We start from the raw sequence: 18,272 nt of genomic DNA, 5'->3' as shown, positions 1-18,272 counted from the left end.
TTTTTCTAGCTCTTTTTGTAGCTCTTTTCTTATATTTACCTCTTTGTCTCTTTTTATCTTTTGTTTTTTCCTTCCATATTCAATTGCATAGTTTTTAATATTTCTTTTAAGGTTGTCCCACCATATTCTTTTATCTTCTACAAAAGTGTTACATTTAAAATTGTTTAAAATAATGTTTTCTATTTCTGCTTTAAAAATAAAATCTTTTAGGAATTCGGTGTTTAATATCCATGTTCCAGGTCCTATTTTAATTTTGGTAAAGTCTATTTTTATTTCTAGAATTTCATGGTCACTTTCTGTGTATTTTTTATAACTTGCTTTTTCGACGTTACTTTCATATTGCTTATTTGCTAGACATAAATCAATTCTGCTTTGTTTTAGTATTCCATTTACTATTTGTTTTCTTGAGAAGTCTCGTCTATCTTTATTTCTTTTTTCCCATAATTCTACAAAATTATGTTCTTGCATTAATTTGTTCAATTCATTTCTTCCTTTGTCTTCTCTAAAAACCATTGTATTGTCTATGTCTGTTCTTTTTAAAGCCGTGTTAAAATCTCCTATTATAATGACATTATTCCATTTGTTTACTAAATTGTTTAAATGTAGAAAAAAAAATTAATTTTCATATTCTTCATTGAGTGCATGTATATTACAAATTGTTATGTTTTTTTCTTCTGTTTGTATTTCGGAAACTATAATCCTTCCTTCCCCATCCGTATGTATTACTTTTGCTGTTTGATAAAAATCTCTTTTTAACAAAATCGCTACACCTCTTTTTTGGTTGGGGTCATTGTTAAAGTATAAATCACCATTCCACCATTTTTTAAATACATTTATCTGTTCATCTGTCCATTTTGTTTCCTGTAAACATGTGATATCATTTAATTCTATTATTTTGGTAAGTTTCTTGTACTTTTCGATCCTGCTCAGTCCTCTCGCATTCAACGATGCTATTAATAAAGTGCTCATAAGATTGAGCAGGAAAGAGTGTTTGTTAGTCATCTTCATTTGTCTTTAATCCTCTTCTTTTCATTTTTAGCAACTCATGTCTTTTTACTGCTTCCGTTACGTTGGGTATTATTTTTTTGTTGCGCGCCGGTTCGGTTGACTTACCGGTAAGGGCCGTTCTTCTTCCACCTCTTCTCGCTCTCTCTTGTTTGTCTCATTGGCTTTTTCGTCATTTTTTCCTGTTTCTGCTTGTTTGATGTCCATTCCTGTGTTGATTTCTTGTGATGTTTGTGTCCATATCATCTCCTGTATGTGTTCTGCTGATGCTTGTTCCTGTGTATCATCATAGTTCTCTTTTTCTTCTGTTTGACGTTCTGTTTTGTCTATTCCCTTCCTTGTTTGGGGTTGATAGTTTTCCTCATCTGTCTGTCCGATATCCATTTCCTCAGCTTTTCCTTCTTGGTGGGTTTCTTCTTCATCTTCCGCTACATGGTGCCGCTCATCTGCAACCGACTCATTCTCACAGTTACATCTGATCATTGCTCGGTTGCAGTCCGGGCACCTTACTGCATCGCAGTCCCGAGCATAGTGTCCCTGTTCCCAGCACTCTCTGCACAAGAACTGGGGACAGTTTTTTATTACATGTTCTGCGGACATGCAGAGCCTACATATTTTAACTTGTCGGTCATGGATGACTCGAAAGTATTGCGGCCCGTCCCCAGTTTCGAACCGTGCGCTATAGGGAAGGGACACTACCTCTTTTGGGAACTTCACTTTTATGAAACGCGTTCCGTCAGCAACTAAGGTGCCCGGATAGAAGCGGCGCCTAAGCGGTAGAATCGGTGTTACTCCCCACTTCATCAGTTTTTGTAATATTTCTTCATCGGGAGTGTATGTTGGCAGATTTAGAAAAGATACCATCATCTCCATGGAGGTCAATCTTCTGACGTCGCACATATGTCCTTCAATTTCTATCCCGTCCAGAAGTTCATCACACATCATTTCTTTGTCCAGTGTTAATTCTATTTCATTATTATGTCTGCGTCGAAGTCCTATCAGTTTTCCGGGTCCCAATTTGTCATTTATAATTTTAATTATATTGTTTGTTGTTACATTCATCCCTCCATTTAATTCAATAATCAGTGTTGATTCTTTTTTATATTCTTTCTGATGATTTGCTTTAATTCTTACTTGATCATATAGCTGCATCCTTTCTTGTATCTTTTTTTTCCAGTCCTCTGTCTTCTCTCTGTCTGCATGTGTCCTTCTTTGTTGATCATCCTTCTTTGGTTCAGCTTTGTCTGAGGTTGTATTTCCCTTCTTGTCTGTTGTTTTCTCTTTTATATCCTTGTTTGATTCAGATTGCATTTGATGATTAATTATTCCACTTGTTTTTGAGTTATCTTCATTATGTAGTCCGTTTTCTTTTTCTCTGTGTCCTTCGTCCATGCTGTTGTCATTAGCCGTGTTGTCCTGTTTTGTTGGTGAGTAATCCATAGCTCTTTGTTTTTTATTCAGTCCAGGGTCGTTTGCCAGTTTATCCATTTAAGGGAAAGAAAGAAAAGAAACCGACCCCCAAGCAGTCAATCTGCTGGGGGGCAGAAAGAAAAGAAACAATCCAAAAACAAAGAATATACTAAAACTGAAAACTCAAATTAAACAAACAAACAAAGGATCACAATGGGAGAGCCTTTCCCTCCCAAACTGCAGTTGTAAAGTGTCTCACTTCCTGTCACCACTAGGAGGCGCTATCAGGCGTTCTCAAGGTGGTTTGGCCGTAAGCGAAAGAGGCTGGATTTCAAGGCCTGTTCTAGCTTGCCAGCCAGCTAACTGAGTGGTAGCTAGCTGTCTGTGCTGGAACTAAAGGCAAGGCCTTTCAGAGATATGGATGGATGGATGGATGGATGGATGGATGGATGGATGGATGGATGGATGGATGGATGGATGGATGGATGGATGGATGGATGGATGGATGGATGGATGGATGGATAGATAGATAGATAGATAGAAGCTAAATGACACTGAATGAATGGGGCTTAAGAAAAAATGAAAAGCTTACAGCACTCAGTATTCCCAGGCGGTCTCCCATCTAGGTATTGACTGAGCCCAACCTTGCTTAGCTTCTGAGATCAGACGAGATCAGGCGTTCTCAAGTTCTTTTCTTTATTAACCATTTAAATGTACATTACAACAAACATTTTAACTTCATAAATTAAACATTTAAATAATCAAATAAATATTTTACATGAAAATATTACATTTGAAACCATTAAAAAATAACAATCGGTACATTACATTCAAAAATTCAGACATGAACATGCCGGTAGATTTACTTTAACTCCACTCCATGTCATTTCAAAAAAGCAGTTTGTTTTTACAAATATATTTTCGAAAACTTCTACTTTTCCATTCATTTTATAAAACTCATAAAACATCCTTAAAAAATACTCCAGTTTCTTTTCATATATTACACACATTTTGACAGACAGTTGCTTATATTTCCTTATATTGCGTCTTAAATATATCGTATATCTAGCAACCGCTAAAATAGTGTTTAGGATCAGTGTATTCTTGCTTTTACTATTAAAACCAAATAAAAACAGAGTTTCCCAATTAAAATCATTTATCTTGTCCCCCAATAAATCTCTGACCATTCTCTTTAATTTCAGTATAAAACATCTAATTTCTTTGAACTCAAAGAACATATGTTTTATGTTTTCTACTTTATTTTCGTCGCATACTTTACAATTTGGATTATCACTAAGTTTAAATTTGTGTAATCTCTGTTCATCATAAATGCAGTTATGTTTTAAGTAAAAGTCGAAGTTCTCTAAAATTAGCAGCTTTGGTCCTGTGTAAGGTTCCCATATGCTCTTTATCTCTAGATCAGGATACATCTTACTCCAATATAATCTCGCCCTGGGTTCTACCCACGCTTTGGCTACAAATATCTCATTAAAAGTTCTTAAAACACAGTTATTTATCTGGATTACATCTTTTTCAAATTTCACTTCTATTCTCATGTTTTTGTTTTCTTCATTATTTTCTATCTTTTTAATCCATTCTTCCGGTATTGCTTGTTTTAAAATTCCATATTGTTTTTCGATGCCATCTTTGTTTTCTATCTCTTCATTCTCTTCTATAAAGTCTATAATTGCCTGTGTGGGTAAGAACCCTGGGCGAAATTCATATAAAACATATTTTATCTGTTTAACACCTGCTTCAAACCAGTTTTTAAAAAACAGTGAACACTCATTAAAAAGTATCTGTTTGTTTAAAAAAATTGGTTGATCTAAAAGATGTTTTCTCCCCTCCACTTTAAAAATGATATTGTCCATAAAATCACCCCAAGCTCTAAAAACCTCTTTATAAAAGTCCGGCACATCCTGACACATGTTCTCTTTTATTTTCATGTATAAAACATTTGTGTTCATGTCTCTTCCTACACAATTATTCATATAAAAATTAAAAATCTTTTTCCAAACATGTTCTTCCTCGTTTAGATATTTTTTAATTACTTTTACCCTTAGACTTTGTTTTCTTATAAAAATGTCTAAAAGTCCTGCTCCGCCATCCTTCTTTTTCCCTATTAATGTATCATACGCAATTTTTGCCGGTTTTCCCTCCCATAAAAAATCAAGTATTGTCCTTTTAACTTGTTTGACCACCCACATCGGCATGCTTACTACCCCGGCCGCATACCACATTTTTGATAAAAACAATGCATTAATTACTAGGACCCTCCCTTTTAAAAATAAATTCCTTCTTCTCCAATTATTTAGTTTTTTCTGCATCTTGTTTAATGTTTCTTCCCATATGATATCTCTTATTTCGCTTTCATCTTCCCCTATGTATATTCCTAAAATTTTTATCTTCTCTTTTACTTCGTTAAAATTAATGTCTTTAGGTAAAATCTCGGCATTGCATAGTCTCATGTATTGTGTTTTCTCTTTATTTACATATGCTCCAGATCCTTTACAGTATCTATCTAAGATTTTCAGTGCTCTATTTATACTATCAATATTTTTTAAAATCAGTGTTGTGTCATCAGCATATTGAAATATTTTCTCTTGTTTTTCTGTACCTTCTATAAAAATTCCTTGAATGTCCTCGTTTGCACTAATGGCCAAACCAAGCGGTTCCGCCACTAAAGTGTATAAAAGTGCAGATAGAGGACAGCCCTGGCGTATTGATCGTGTTACCGAGATAAAATCCGTTAAAAAACCATTAACCTTTACGCAGCTGTATGCGTCAGAGTAAAGACATTTTAACCACCGTTTAAAACTTTCCCCAAACCCAAAAGCTGTTAAAACATCAAAAAGGTATTTGTGATCTACTTTATCGAAAGCTTTTTCAAAGTCTACACTAATTAAATATCCTTTTATCTTTTTTGTTTTCATATACCATATGGTATCCCTTATATTGCTTATTGTGTCTGCAATGTCTCTATTTAAAACTCCATATGCTTGATTCGTTTTTATGATGTCCGGTAAAACCTTTTTTAAACGATTTGCTAAAACCTTTGCTAAAATTTTGTAGTCTATAGGTAGGTCTATATTGTATTAGATCAGACTTATCCCCTTTATTCTTAAAAATCATCTTAATCATACCTTTTTTCATTTGTTGTGTGACTTCTCCTTGTTTATATATTTCATTAAATAATTTAGCTAAAATTGGGATAAAAGTGGTTTTAAAAGCTTTATAAAATTCCGCTGTAAAACCATCTATTCCTGGACTTTTCTTATTTTTTAAAATATCTATTACTTCCTCTAATTCCTCTTCTTCTATCGCTTTGTCACACATTTTTCTATCCTCATCTTTAAGTTTCGTTTTAATATGTGTTAATAAAAAGTTCTTTTCTTCTTCTTCTATTTCTGTTTTTGTGAATAAATTGGAATAAAAACTGTGCACCTCTTTTAAAATTCCTTCTGTTGTTTTAACCTCTCTTCCCTCCTTTGTTTTGATTACTTTCATTTCATCCGCTTTTTGTTTTGTTTTTTCTAGCTCAAAGAAATATTTGGTGCATTTTTCCCCCTGCATCATATACTGTGCTTTGCTCCTGATCATTGCTCCTCTGAAACTTTTTTCTTCTAGTTCTTTTAATTTTTCTTCTAGTATTAAGATGTTCCCGACATCTCCTTTATTCTTTTCTATCTTTTTTAGTTCATTTTCTAGTTCTTCCGTTTTACTGATCTCTATGCTTCTTTTGATCTGTCTCATTTTTATCCCATATTTTATTGCATCATATTTTAGGTTATCCCACCATACTCCTATTTCTTGTTTGTATAAAATATCTTCTTTACTGTTTTCAACTATGTTTTTAATTTCAATTTTAAATATTTCATCTTGTAGATGCTCTGCGTTAAAAGCCCACACTCCTGACCCTCGCACTACTTCATTAAAATCAAATTTCGCCGTTATAAAATTATGATCACTAAAATTGTATTTTTTGTATTCTATTTTTTCCATGTTTGCCTTTATTTTTTCAGCGCTTAATAAAAAGTCTATCCTGCTTTGTTTCCGTTTGTTTTGATATATTTCTTCCCTCAAATAGATTCTTTTTTCAGGATTATTCTGTCTCCATACATCTACTATATTGTGTTTATTCATTAAAATTTTTAATTGTTCTCTTCCTGTGTCGGTTCTAAAATTCATTTCGTCGTTGATATCTATTTTACTAAAAACAGTATTAAAATCTCCTATTAAAATATTCTCATCCCATTTTTCCATTAAAACACTCAAATCTTTAAAAAAGTTTTCTTTTTCTTTTACATTATTTGGTGCATGTATTGTGCATATAGTTAAACTTTTGTTATTGTTTGTTAATTTAACTTTTAAAATACGTCCATTTTTGTGTGCGTAAATTTTTTCTACCTTTTCAAAAATATCTTTTTTAATTAAAATTGCTACTCCTCCTCTTTTATTTTCTCTACTATTATGTATTAAATGCCCTTCCCACTCTTTACTTAAGTCTTCTGCTATTTCATTATTCCAAAATGTTTCTTGTAAACATAAAATATCAGTTTTATTTGTTAGGTGTATCAATCTTTTAAAATGCATAAAATCACTAATCCCCCTTACATTGATTGATGTTAAAATAAACGCACTCATTAAAAGAGTGACACACCTAAAACTTGCCATTATTCTAAATGTACTTCACTTAAAACGTCAAACATACCCGTTTTTTCTATTCTTTTCTCCTTTGCTATTTCTCTTCTTTTCCTCTGTTTTTCCAAAGCTTTTATTATGTTTGGTTGCGGTTTAGTCTTTCTTTTTGTCCCTTCAGTTGTCCTCGCCATTTGTTCTGTTTTAAAAACGTTGTCAATTCCTTTACTGTCTGTCTCTTTTGTGTTGTCTGTGTCCATTGTTTCCTCTTCTTCTTCTTTGTTGTCTGTTTCTTGTTCCATTTCTATTGTTTTAGTTGTGTCTTCTTTTGTATTGTCGTCCCCATTCTCTGTCTGTTCTTTAGCTGTTGTTTTCTCGTTTGTCTGTGTTTCCTGTTCTGTTTCTTCTTCTATGTTTGTCTGTTCTTGGTTTCTTTTTTCTCCCGTTTCAGTCTCTCTCTCCGATGTTTCAGTTTCTGTACATACACAGCTTATTAGTGCGTGGTTGCACACTGGGCATTTTGTTGCTCCGCAGTATCTTGCGTAATGCCCCTGCTCCATGCACTCACGTCATGTGAAATTCGGACAGTCTCTCATTATGTGGTCCGGGCTTGTACACAATCTGCACATCTTTATTTGTCTGTCGTGTATTACCCTAAAATATTGTGGTCCTTCCGCTGTTTCCAGCTTCACGCTGTATGGCAAGGAGATGACCTCTTTAGGGAATCTAACTTTTAAGAATCTTGTTCCGTCCGCTACAGTCGTTTCTGGGTAAAATCTTCTCCTGATTGGGAGTATAGGAGTCACTCCCCAACTTATCAGTTTTTGTAATATTACTCTGTCTTTTAGATATGCCGGTAGGTTTAAAAATGAAACCATCAGTTCACTCGAACATAGTTTTCTTATTTCACACAATTTGTCTTTTATAATTAGTCCATCTATTAGTTTTTCAGCATCCTCTTCATCTTCTAATGTAATTTCGAATTCCTTGTTTTGTCTGCTTCTCACTGCCAGTAGTTTGCCGAATCCGATTTCGTTATCCACTGCTTTGATTATATCCATCGCCGTCAGGTTTATAATACCTCCCGTTTCCACGATAACCGTTGCTTCTTTTTGGTAGTTCCTTTGTTGTCTTGATCTTTGCGTGTATTCTCGTCTTTGTTTTGTGTTTTCCGCTGTATTGCCATCTTTTCCATTTTGTTGTTTTCCTTTGTTTTTTGTTTCTAGGGTAATCCTTTCCATAGTCTGTTTTTTCGTTCCTAGTTCATTTTCCGTATATCTGTCCATATTCTGCGTCTTGTTCAAGTCCGTGTCCATATTGCATTGTCCAGTGTTCCATTCCATTGTCAAAGCCGTTGTTGTCATTTTTGTTGAAAATACACAAACCTAAATAAATAAATAGCTCCCCAAGCAGTATTTCAGCTGGGGGGCTTTAACTAAATCAATAAAACTGCAAGTAGGTTCCAAAAAATAACTAGTTAACAAATAATAAGTATAAATTAGACAAACAATGGGAGAGCCTTTCTCTCCCCTCTGCACCTTTCACTTCCTGTTCACTCCGTGGGCGTGGTCAGGCGTTCTCAAGGTGGTTTGGCCGTAAGCGAAAGAGGCTGGATTTCAAGGCCTGTTCTAGCTTGCCAGCCAGCTAACTGAGTGGTAGCTAGCTGTCTGTGCTGGAACTAAAGGCAAGGCCTTTCATAGATAGATAGATGGATGGATAGATGGATGGATGGATGGATGGATGGATGGATGGATGGATGGATGGATGGATGGATGGATGGATGGATGGATGGATAGATAGATAGATAGATAGATAGATAGATAGATAGATAGATAGATAGATAGATAGATAGATAGATAGAAGCTAGATGACACTGAATGAATGGGGCTTAAGAAAAAATGGAAAGCTTACAGCACTCAGTATTCCCAGGCAGTCTCCCATCTAGGTACTGACTGAGCCCAACCTTGCTTAGCTTCTGAGATCAGACGAGATCAAGCGTTCTCAAGGTGGTTTGGCCGTAAGCGAAAGAGGCTGGATTTCAAGGCCTGTTCTAGCTTGCCAGCCAGCTAACTGAGTGGTAGCTAGCTGTCTGTGCTGGAACTAAAGGCAAGGCCTTTCATAGATAGATGGATGGATGGATGGATGGATGGATGGATGGATGGATGGATGGATGGATGGATGGAAGCTAAATGACACTGAATGAATGGGGCTTAAGAAAAAATTAAAAGCTTACAGCACTCAGTATTCCCAGGCAGTCTCCCATCTAGGTACTGACTGAGCCCAACCTTGCTTAGCTTCTGAGATCAGACGAGATCAGGCGTTCTCAAGGTGGTTTGGCCGTAAGTGAAAGAGGCTGGATTTCAAGGCCTGTTCTAGCTTGCCAGCCAGCTAACTGAGTGGTAGCTAGCTGTCTGTGCTGGAACTAAAGGCAAGGCCTTTCATAGATAGATAGATAGATAGATAGATAGATAGATAGATAGATAGATAGATAGATAGATAGATAGATAGATAGATAGATAGATAGATAGATAGATAGATAGATAGATAGATAGATAGATAGATAGATAGATAGATAGATAGATAGATAGATAGATAGATAGATAGATAGATAGATTAGATAGATAGATAGATAGATAGATAGATAGATAGATAGATAGAAGCTAAATGACACTGAATGAATGGGGCTTAAGAAAAAATGAAAAGCTTACAGCACTCAGTATTCCCAGGCAGTCTCCCATCTAGGTACTGACTGAGCCCAACCTTGCTTAGCTTCTGAGATCAGACGAGATCAGGCGTTCTTTTTTTTTTTTTTTTTTTTTTTTTTTTTTTTTTAGTTATTTTTATTTATTTAATAATCTTACACATAAATACAGTAAACACATAAATACATTTAAAGTTACAATAATACAAATATTCTTTATTCACATTAAAAACATTGCTTTGTTAAATTACCAGGTTCATTTAATAACACATCATGTTTTTAAGAACAATCAGGTAAAATAATCTTACATTCTTTCCAGTTAAAATCAATAAAAGGATTGTTTCTTACCACCAGTTCTTCAAATTCTAGTAATTTTGATTCATTATAAAAATAATAATATAAATCATTAAAAGTATTTTGAAGTTTTTGTTTAAAAAACTGACATATTGGTAAAACGATCCCTCTGTGTTTTGTTATTGTTCTTCGTATGTGTATAGAGTACCTTGCAACTGATAAAATGAGATTTAAAACAAACGTGTTATTTGATTTAGTTTTGTGTCCGAATAATATCAGGGGTTCCCATGATTTCTGGCATTGTACTCTCCTGGTTCAAATCCTATCTATCTGACAGGCATTTTTTCATTCGCTTGGGTAATCATGTTTCCGACACTGCTTTGGTGAAACAAGGGGTACCGCAAGGCTCTGTACTGGGGCCTCTTCTTTTCATTATTTATATCATTCCACTTGGTTCCATCATACGCAGACATGGTCTTAACTTTCACTGCTACGCAGACGATACCCAGCTCTACCTTGCCTTCAAACCATCCATCTCTTTTCCTCCCGCCTCGCTCACCTTGTGTATCCAGGAACTTCAATCCTGGCTGCATTCAAATTTCTTGCTGCTTAATCCCCTTAAGACTGAGCTTCTTTACGTGGGCACTAAAACTTCACTTTCCTCTTTCACAAACTCTCCCCTCCTCATTGGGAATGTTTCCATCACACCTTCCAGCTGTGTACGCAATCTTGGTGTTCTGTTTGACCCTCTGCTTTCATTCGGTCCTCATGTGAAATCACTATCCAAATCAGCCTTCCTTCAGCTTCGCAATATTACTCGTCTCCGTCCATATCTTTCATTTGAGGTGGCGGAAACACTGATACACGCTTTTGTCACCAGCCGTTTGGACTACTGCAATTCCTTATTGCACGGACTTCCCGCCAAAACCCTCCGTCCCCTGCAAACCATACAAAATGCAGCTGCTCGGGTCCTGACATTTACCCGAAAGTTTGACCACATCACCCCTGTTTTGGAAGAACTACATTGGCTGCCAATTTCCATGCGCATTAAATATAAAATTCTGGTCATGACTTTTAAAGCACTTCATGGTCTCGCTCCCGCCTATCTTACTAAACTCCTCACACTCCACACACCATCACGCAGACTAAGGTCATCAGACAAAAATCAGCTCTCTGTTCCTAGATTTAGGATGTCCACTATGGGTGGCAGGTCCTTCAGCGTTGCCGCCCCAACACTCTGGAACTCTCTGCCCTCGACTCTTCGCTCTATTTCTTCTCTTTCTGCTTTCAAGGTGTCTCTAAAAACTCATCTCTTCTCACAACATTTTCATTCTACTTCTTGAACTTATATCTCTAACCTATCCTTACACACTGTTGAATTGTTTTTGTTTTGTTTTTGTTTTGTCTTGTTTTGCGTGTTGTCGTTTGTTTTCACTTTTTATACTGTACAGCGACCTTGAGCTTGGTGAAAGGCGCTATATAAGTTGAACTTATTATTATTATTATTATTATTATTATTATTATGCAGGTTGTTTTTCATCTGTGTCCTCTAAAAAGTGTGCTGCTATTATTTTCAGTTTTGTATTAAAACATTTTAGTTCATTACAATAAAAGAACATATGTTTTAGACCTTCGTCTTCCTTAAAACAGATTTTGCATATTGGGGTTTCTGATAGTTTTATTTTATATAGTCTTAGTTCATTGAAAATTGAAAAAATCTAAGTTTTCCAATTGTAAGTTTTTATATTTCTGGTATGTATTTTTCCATATGTTTTTTACTTCTAAGTCTGGATATAGTCTGCTCCAGTACGCATTTGCTTTGGGCTCTACCCACATTTTTTCCAGTAATAGTTTATATAAAGTTTTTAGTTTGCATTCTTCAATTTCTTTTGTTGTCTTTTTTGTCTGTACTTTTATTTTAGGTTCATGATTTTTTTCTTCTTTTTTATTTTCCTCAATTTCTTTTATCCATTCAGACGGTATTGCTTGTTTTATTGTTTGATAGTGTTTTTCAACTTGCTTTATGTTTATGTTTACTTCTTTTTCGTTAATTATATCATAGCATGCTTGCGTTGGTAAAAATCCAGGTATGACTTCATAAAAAATTTATTTTACTTGTTTTATTCCTGCTTGGAACCAGCTCTTGATAGGTACCTCCTTACTTTCTATTTTAATGTGTGGGTTAAGGAAAAGGGGTTGATTCATGATTTGGTTCTTTCCTTTTGGAATAAAAACAACAAAATCCATAAAATCACTCCATGCTTTTAAAAGCTCTTTGTAAAACTCTGGTATATCATTTATCATGTATTCTTTTAATTTCATGTATAATGTGTTTGTTTTCAAATCTTCCCCTCCACATTTATTTAAAATTATTCTAAAATATTCTTTCCATCCTTGTTTGTTCTCATCTAGAAATTTTCTTATTACTTTTACTCTCATCGCTTTTACTCTTGTTTCTATATCAATTAATCCAAGACCTCCATTCTTTTTTGGTCCTATTATTGTATTATACGCTATTTTTGATGGTTTACCATCCCATAAAAAGTCGACGATAAAAGCTTTTATTTGTTTTAAAACCCACTGTGGAACGCTGGTGACATTCAGAGCGTACCATGCTTTAGAAAGAAACAAAGTGTTGAGTATTAAGATTTTTCCCCCTAAAAATAATTGTCTCATTTTCCAGAAGTTTAATCTTGTTTTCATTTTAGTTAAAATATCTTCCCAGATTATTTCTCTATCTTTTTTCTCATTGTCTCCCATTCTAATGCCTAAAATTTTAAAACTGTTTTCTTCTTTAAAAGGTATTGTGTTTGGCAAATTTTGTGCTTTTCCTATTTTTATGTAAACGGATTTCTCCATATTGATTTTTGCTCCCGACCCTTCACAGAATTGTTTTAAAATGTTTATTGCATTATGTACGCTCTCGATGTCACTCAGTATAAAAGTTGTATCGTCGGCATATTGAAAAATTTTTTGTTCTGTTTTGTTCATTAAAATCCCTCTTATGCTTTTTTCTTCATTAATTGCAAGCCCTAGTGGTTCAGCAGCTAGCGTATATAGTAATGCTGATAGAGGGCATCCTTGTCTTATTGATCTTTTAATTGGGATAAAATCTGTTAAAAAACCATTAACTTTTACACAACTCATAGTGTTTGTATATAAAACCTTTAGCCAGCTTTTAAAATATTCTCCAAACCCCAATGTTTCTAAAAGATTAAAAAGGTAATCGTGTTCTATTCTGTCAAAAGCTTTTTCAAAGTCAATGCTTATGAGGTATCCTTCTATGTTCTTCTCTTTCATGTACCATATCGTATCTCTTATGTTGCTCACTGTATCTGAGATGTCCCTCCCCAACACACTGTATGTCTGGTTTGTTGTTATAATTTGTGGTAAAATTTCTTTTAATCTATTTGCTAAAATCTTTGCTAAAATTTTGTAATCCGTATTTAGGAGGCTTATTGGTCTAAAATTTTTTCAAATCATTTTTGTTTCCTTTCTTTTTATATATGATTTTAATTAAACCTTTTTTCATACTTTCTGTTAGCTGCCCGTTTTCTTGAATTTCTTTAAAAACGGTAAGTAATATTGGTGTTAAGATAGATTTAAAAGTTTTATAAAATTCTGATGGTAAACCGTCTAGGCCCGGGCTTTTCCCATTGTTAAGGCTGTCTATTGCTTTTTCTATTTCGTTTTCAGTGATTTCCTCATCACATATTTCTTTATTTTCCTCTGTTAGTTTAATTTTTATTTTTTCATTTAAAAGTGTTTCCTCTTCTTTATTTATTCCATTATTTTTAAAAAGTTCCTCATAAAAATGATATACTTCCTTTAAAATCTTTTCTTTTTTATCTATTATTTTCCCATCTTTTCCTTTTATATTTTTGATTAGATCTGCATTTCTCTTTGTTTTTTCTAGATCAAAAAAGAATTTGTTACATTTTTCACCATCTATCGCATATTTTGTTCTGCTTCTAATCATTGCTCCTTTGCATTTTTCTTCTATTATTTCATTTAGTTCTTCTTCTAGTTTAATTATTTTCCCCAGCTCTCCATTAGAGTTTGTATACTTTTCTAGCTCTTTTTGTAACTCTTCTCTTATTCTCATCTCTTTGTTTCTTTTTATCTTTTGTTTCTTTCTTGCATATTCAATTGCATAATTTTTGATATCTCTTTTAAGGTTATCCCACCATATTCTTTTGTTTTCTAAAAATGTGTTGCATTTAAGATTGTTTAAAATAATGTTTTCTATTTCTATTTTGAAAATAAAATCTTTTAGGATCTCTGTATTTAATATCCATGTTCCAGGTCCTCTTTCGATTTTGGTAAAATCTATTTTAATTTTTAAAAAGTCATGATCACTTTCTGTGTATTTTTTATAACTTGCTTTTAAAACATTACTTTCATGCTGCTTATTTACCAGGCATAAGTCGATTCGACTTTGTTTTAGTATTCCATTTACTATTTGTCTTCTTGAGAAGTCTCGTTTATCTTGATTTCTTTTTCCCCATATTTCTACTAAATTATGTTCTTGCATTAATTTGTACAATTCATTTCTTCCTTTGTCCTCTTTAAAAACCATTGTATTGTCTATGTCAGTTCTTTTTAAAGCAGTATTAAAATCTCCTATTAGAATGACATTATTCCATTTAATCATTAAATTGTTTAAATTTAAGAAGAATGTTTTTCTTTCATATTCTTCATTAGGTGCATGTATATTGCAGATTATTATATCATTTTCTTCTGTTGTTATTTTAAGCACTAAAATCCTGATCTGTATGCATTACTTTTGCTGTTTGACAAAACCCTCTTCTTATTAAGATCGCTACTCCTCTTTTTTGATTTGGGTCATTGTTATAGAATAATTCACCATTCCACCATTTTTTAACTATATTTATCTGGTCATTGTTCCATTTCGTTTCTTGTAAACATATGATATCATTCAATTCTATTTGTTTTATAAGTTTCCTGTATTTTTCTATCCTGCTCAATCCTCTTGCATTCAAGGATGTTAACAGTAAGATGCTCATAAGATTGAGCAGGATAAAATGTATGCTAATCTTCATCATTTTTATTCATTCCTCTTCTTTTCATTTTTAATAACTCGTGTCTTTTTAACGCTTCTTTCACATTAGGTATTACTTTTTTAGTTGAGCGGCGGCTTATTTGACTCACCGGTGTGAAAAGTTCTACTTCCATCTCTTCTCTTTCTCTTTTGTTTGTCTCACTGGTTTTGTCTTCAGGTTTTTCTGTCTCTGCTTCTTTTGTGTCCATTCCTGTGTTAGGTTCTTGTGGAGTTTGTGTCCATATGATGTCCTGAGTATGTTCTGCCGCTGCTTGTTCCTGTGTGTTCAGGTTATTGTAAGTCTCTACTTCTTCTTCTTCTTGTTGGTTTTCTGTGTTGTCTCTTTCTTCCGTTGTTTTGAGTTGATGGTTTTCCTCCTCTGTCTGTTCGATTTCCATTTCCTCAGTTTTGTCTGCTTGGTGGGTTTCGTCTTCATCCTCCGCTATTTGGCACCGTTCATCTGCAGACGGATCGTTCTCACAGTTGCATCTGATCATCGCTCTGTTGCAGTCTGGACACCTTACCGCAATGCAGTCCCGAGCGTAGTGCCCCTGTTCCATGCATTCTCTGCACAAGAACTGGGGACAATTCTTCATCACATGTTCGGCTGACATGCAGAGCCTACAGGTTTTTACTTGTCGGTCATGTATGACACGAAAGTATTGTTGCCCGTCCCCAGTTTCAAAACGTGCACTGTACGGAAGAGACTCTCTTTTGAAAGTTTTCTCTTTTGGAAATTTCACTTTGATAAAGCGTGTTCCATCTGCGACGGAGGTGCCCGGATAGAAGCGGCGCCTGAGCGGTAGGATTGGTGTTACTCCCCATTTCATCAGTTTTTGCAGTATGTCCTCATCTGGTATGTAGGTCGGCAGATTAAGAAACGAAACCATCATCTCAGTTGATGTTAGTCTTCTGACATCACACATGTGTCCTTCAATTTCAATTCCATCTAGAAGTTCTTCACACATATTTTCTTTTTCCAGTGTTAGCTCCATTTCATGATTTGGTCTGTGTCTAAGGCCTATTAATTTTCCAGGCCCTAATTTATCGTTTAGAATTTTAATCGTTCATTCCTTCTTTTAATTCAATAATCAGTGTTGCTTCTTTTTTGTATTCTTTCAGATGTCTTGTTTTACTTCTTACTTGATCAAATATCTCCATTCGTTCTTGAATCTTTTTCTTCCAGTTTTCCGTCTTCTTTCTTTCAGCATGTAGTTTTCTTTGTTGATCGTTCTTCTGTTGTTCAGCGTTGTCTGTTGTCACATTTTCCTTCTTGTCTGTTGATTTCTCTTTTCTGTCCTTGTTTGATTCACTTTGCATTTCATTATTAATAATTCTGCTCTCAATGTGAATATCTTGTTTATTTAGTCCGCTTTCTTTTCCTCGGTGTCCTTGATCGACGTTGTTTTCTTCAGCCATCTTGTCTTTTGGGTTTGTTTTTGGGTAATCCATTTATCTTTCTCCATTATCCAGTCCAGGGTCGTTTACCATTGTATCCATTTTAAGAAAGAAAAACCGACCCCCAAGCAGTTAATCTGCTGGGGGACAGCTCAAAGAATATGTATACAAAAAACAAAAAATCAAATCAAAGTTTAGTACAAAATTAAACAAACAAAAGTAACAAAGCAAACACACTGTGGAAGAGCCTCTCTCTTCCTGTTGCAGGTCAAAGTTCACTTCCTGTCACCACTAGGAGGCGCTATCAGGCGTTCTCAAGGTGGTTTGGCCGTAAGCGAAAGAGGCTGGATTTGAAGGCCTGTTCTAGCTTGGCAGCCAGCTAACTGAGTGGTAGCTAGCTGTCTGTGCTGGAACTAAAGGCAAGGCCTTTCATAGATAGATAGATGGATGGATGGATGGATGGATGGATGGATGGATGGATGGATGGATGGATGGATGGATGGATGGATGGATGGATGGATGGATGGATAGATAGATAGATAGATAGATAGATAGATAGATAGATAGATAGATAGATAGATAGATAGATAGATAGAAACTAAATGACACTGAATGAATGGGGCTTAAGAAAAAATGAAAGGCTTACAGCACTCAGTATTCCCAGGCGGTCTCCCATCTAGGTACTGACTGAGCCCAACCTTGCTTAGCTTCTGAGATCGGACGAGATCAGGCGTTCTCAAGGTAGTTTGGCCGTAAGCGAAAGAGGTTGGATTTCAAGGCCTGTTCTAGCTTGCTAGCCAGCTAACTGAGTGCTAGCTAGCTGTCGGTGCTGGAACTAAAAGCAAGGCCTTTCATGGATGGATGGATGGATGGACGGACGGACGGATGGATACTAAATGACACTGAATGAATGGGGCTTAAGAAAAAATGAAAAGCTTACAGCACTCAGTATTCCCAGGCAGTCTCCCATCTAGGTACTGACTGAGCCCAACCTTGCTTAGCTTCTGAGATCGGACTAGATCAGGCGTTCTTTTTATTTTTTTATTTTTTATTTTTTTATTAGATTTTAAACATTAAATTTCAATACATTAAATATTAATACATTTAAAAGGGCTTTGTTACAATAACCATGAAAAAAAACAATTGTAAAAAAAATTCATTTCCTTACATATTCATATTTTACAGTATATCATGTTCTTCATGACAATCCGGTAAAACCACAATACATTCTTTACCGTTGAAAATAATAAAGGGATTATTAACCAATACCAATTCTTCAAAATCAATTAATTTTGATTCATTATAAAAATAATAGTATAAGTCTTTAAAAGTGTTTTGAAGTTTTTGCTTAAATATCTGACACATTGGTACAACAGCTCCTCTTTGTTTAGTTATTATTTTACGTACATATATTGAGTATCTTGCTACTGACAAAATAAGGTTTAAAACAAATTTTTTATCTGATTTAGTCTCATATCCAAACAGTACTAGGGTTTCCCATGCAGGTTGTTCCTCTTTTATGTCCTCTAAAAAATGTGTTGTTATTATTTTTAACTTTGTAATGAAACATTTTTAGTTCGTCACAATAAAAAAACATATGCTTTAGACCTTCATCCTCTTTAAAACATATTTTGCATGTTGGGGTTTCTGACAAGTTTATTTTATATAATCTTAATTCGTTAAAAATTGTATTGTGTTTTAGTAAAAAATCAAAATTTTGCAGCTGTAAGTTTTTATAGTTTTGGTATGTGTTTTTCCAAATGC

General features: G+C 34.5%; 1 protein-coding gene and 3 non-coding genes across 4 annotated transcripts; all 4 read right to left on the bottom strand.

Moving 5' to 3' along the window:
* Positions 1 to 7,088: 7,088 nt before the first annotated feature.
* LOC134311860 (processed variable antigen-like) lies at positions 7,089 to 8,369 on the bottom strand. The gene is made up of 2 exons (XM_062993511.1): positions 8,135 to 8,369; positions 7,089 to 7,528 (listed from the first exon to the last, which is right to left on the bottom strand). Exons 1-2 carry the CDS (start codon positions 8,367 to 8,369, stop codon positions 7,089 to 7,091), a joined length of 675 nt encoding a protein of 224 aa, XP_062849581.1.
* A 588-nt stretch (positions 8,370 to 8,957) lies between these two features.
* On the bottom strand, positions 8,958 to 9,076 carry LOC134313074 (5S ribosomal RNA). The gene has a single exon (XR_010011978.1). It is a non-coding gene; the product is annotated as a 5S ribosomal RNA (ribosomal RNA).
* A 203-nt stretch (positions 9,077 to 9,279) lies between these two features.
* LOC134313075 (5S ribosomal RNA) lies at positions 9,280 to 9,398 on the bottom strand. Its single transcript, XR_010011979.1, has one exon. It is a non-coding gene; the product is annotated as a 5S ribosomal RNA (ribosomal RNA).
* A 7,749-nt stretch (positions 9,399 to 17,147) lies between these two features.
* On the bottom strand, positions 17,148 to 17,266 carry LOC134313084 (5S ribosomal RNA). The gene has a single exon (XR_010011982.1). It is a non-coding gene; the product is annotated as a 5S ribosomal RNA (ribosomal RNA).
* Positions 17,267 to 18,272: the final 1,006 nt, after the last annotated feature.

The sequence above is a fragment of the Trichomycterus rosablanca genome, chromosome 4 (assembly GCF_030014385.1).
Source record: "Trichomycterus rosablanca isolate fTriRos1 chromosome 4, fTriRos1.hap1, whole genome shotgun sequence".
NCBI lineage: Eukaryota > Metazoa > Chordata > Actinopteri > Siluriformes > Trichomycteridae > Trichomycterus > Trichomycterus rosablanca.
Note: the sequence above shows the minus strand (reverse complement) of the source record. Positions and strands in the feature narration are given on the sequence as shown.

Coding starts and splice junctions, on each gene's coding strand:
- LOC134311860 (XM_062993511.1), bottom strand. CDS start 8,369: ATGGACACGGACTTGAACAAGACGCAGAATATGGACAGATATACGGAA. Junction 7,529..8,134: donor GGTTATCGTGGAAACGGGAG/GTATTATAAACC, acceptor GTGTATGTACAG/AAACTGAAACATCGGAGAGA.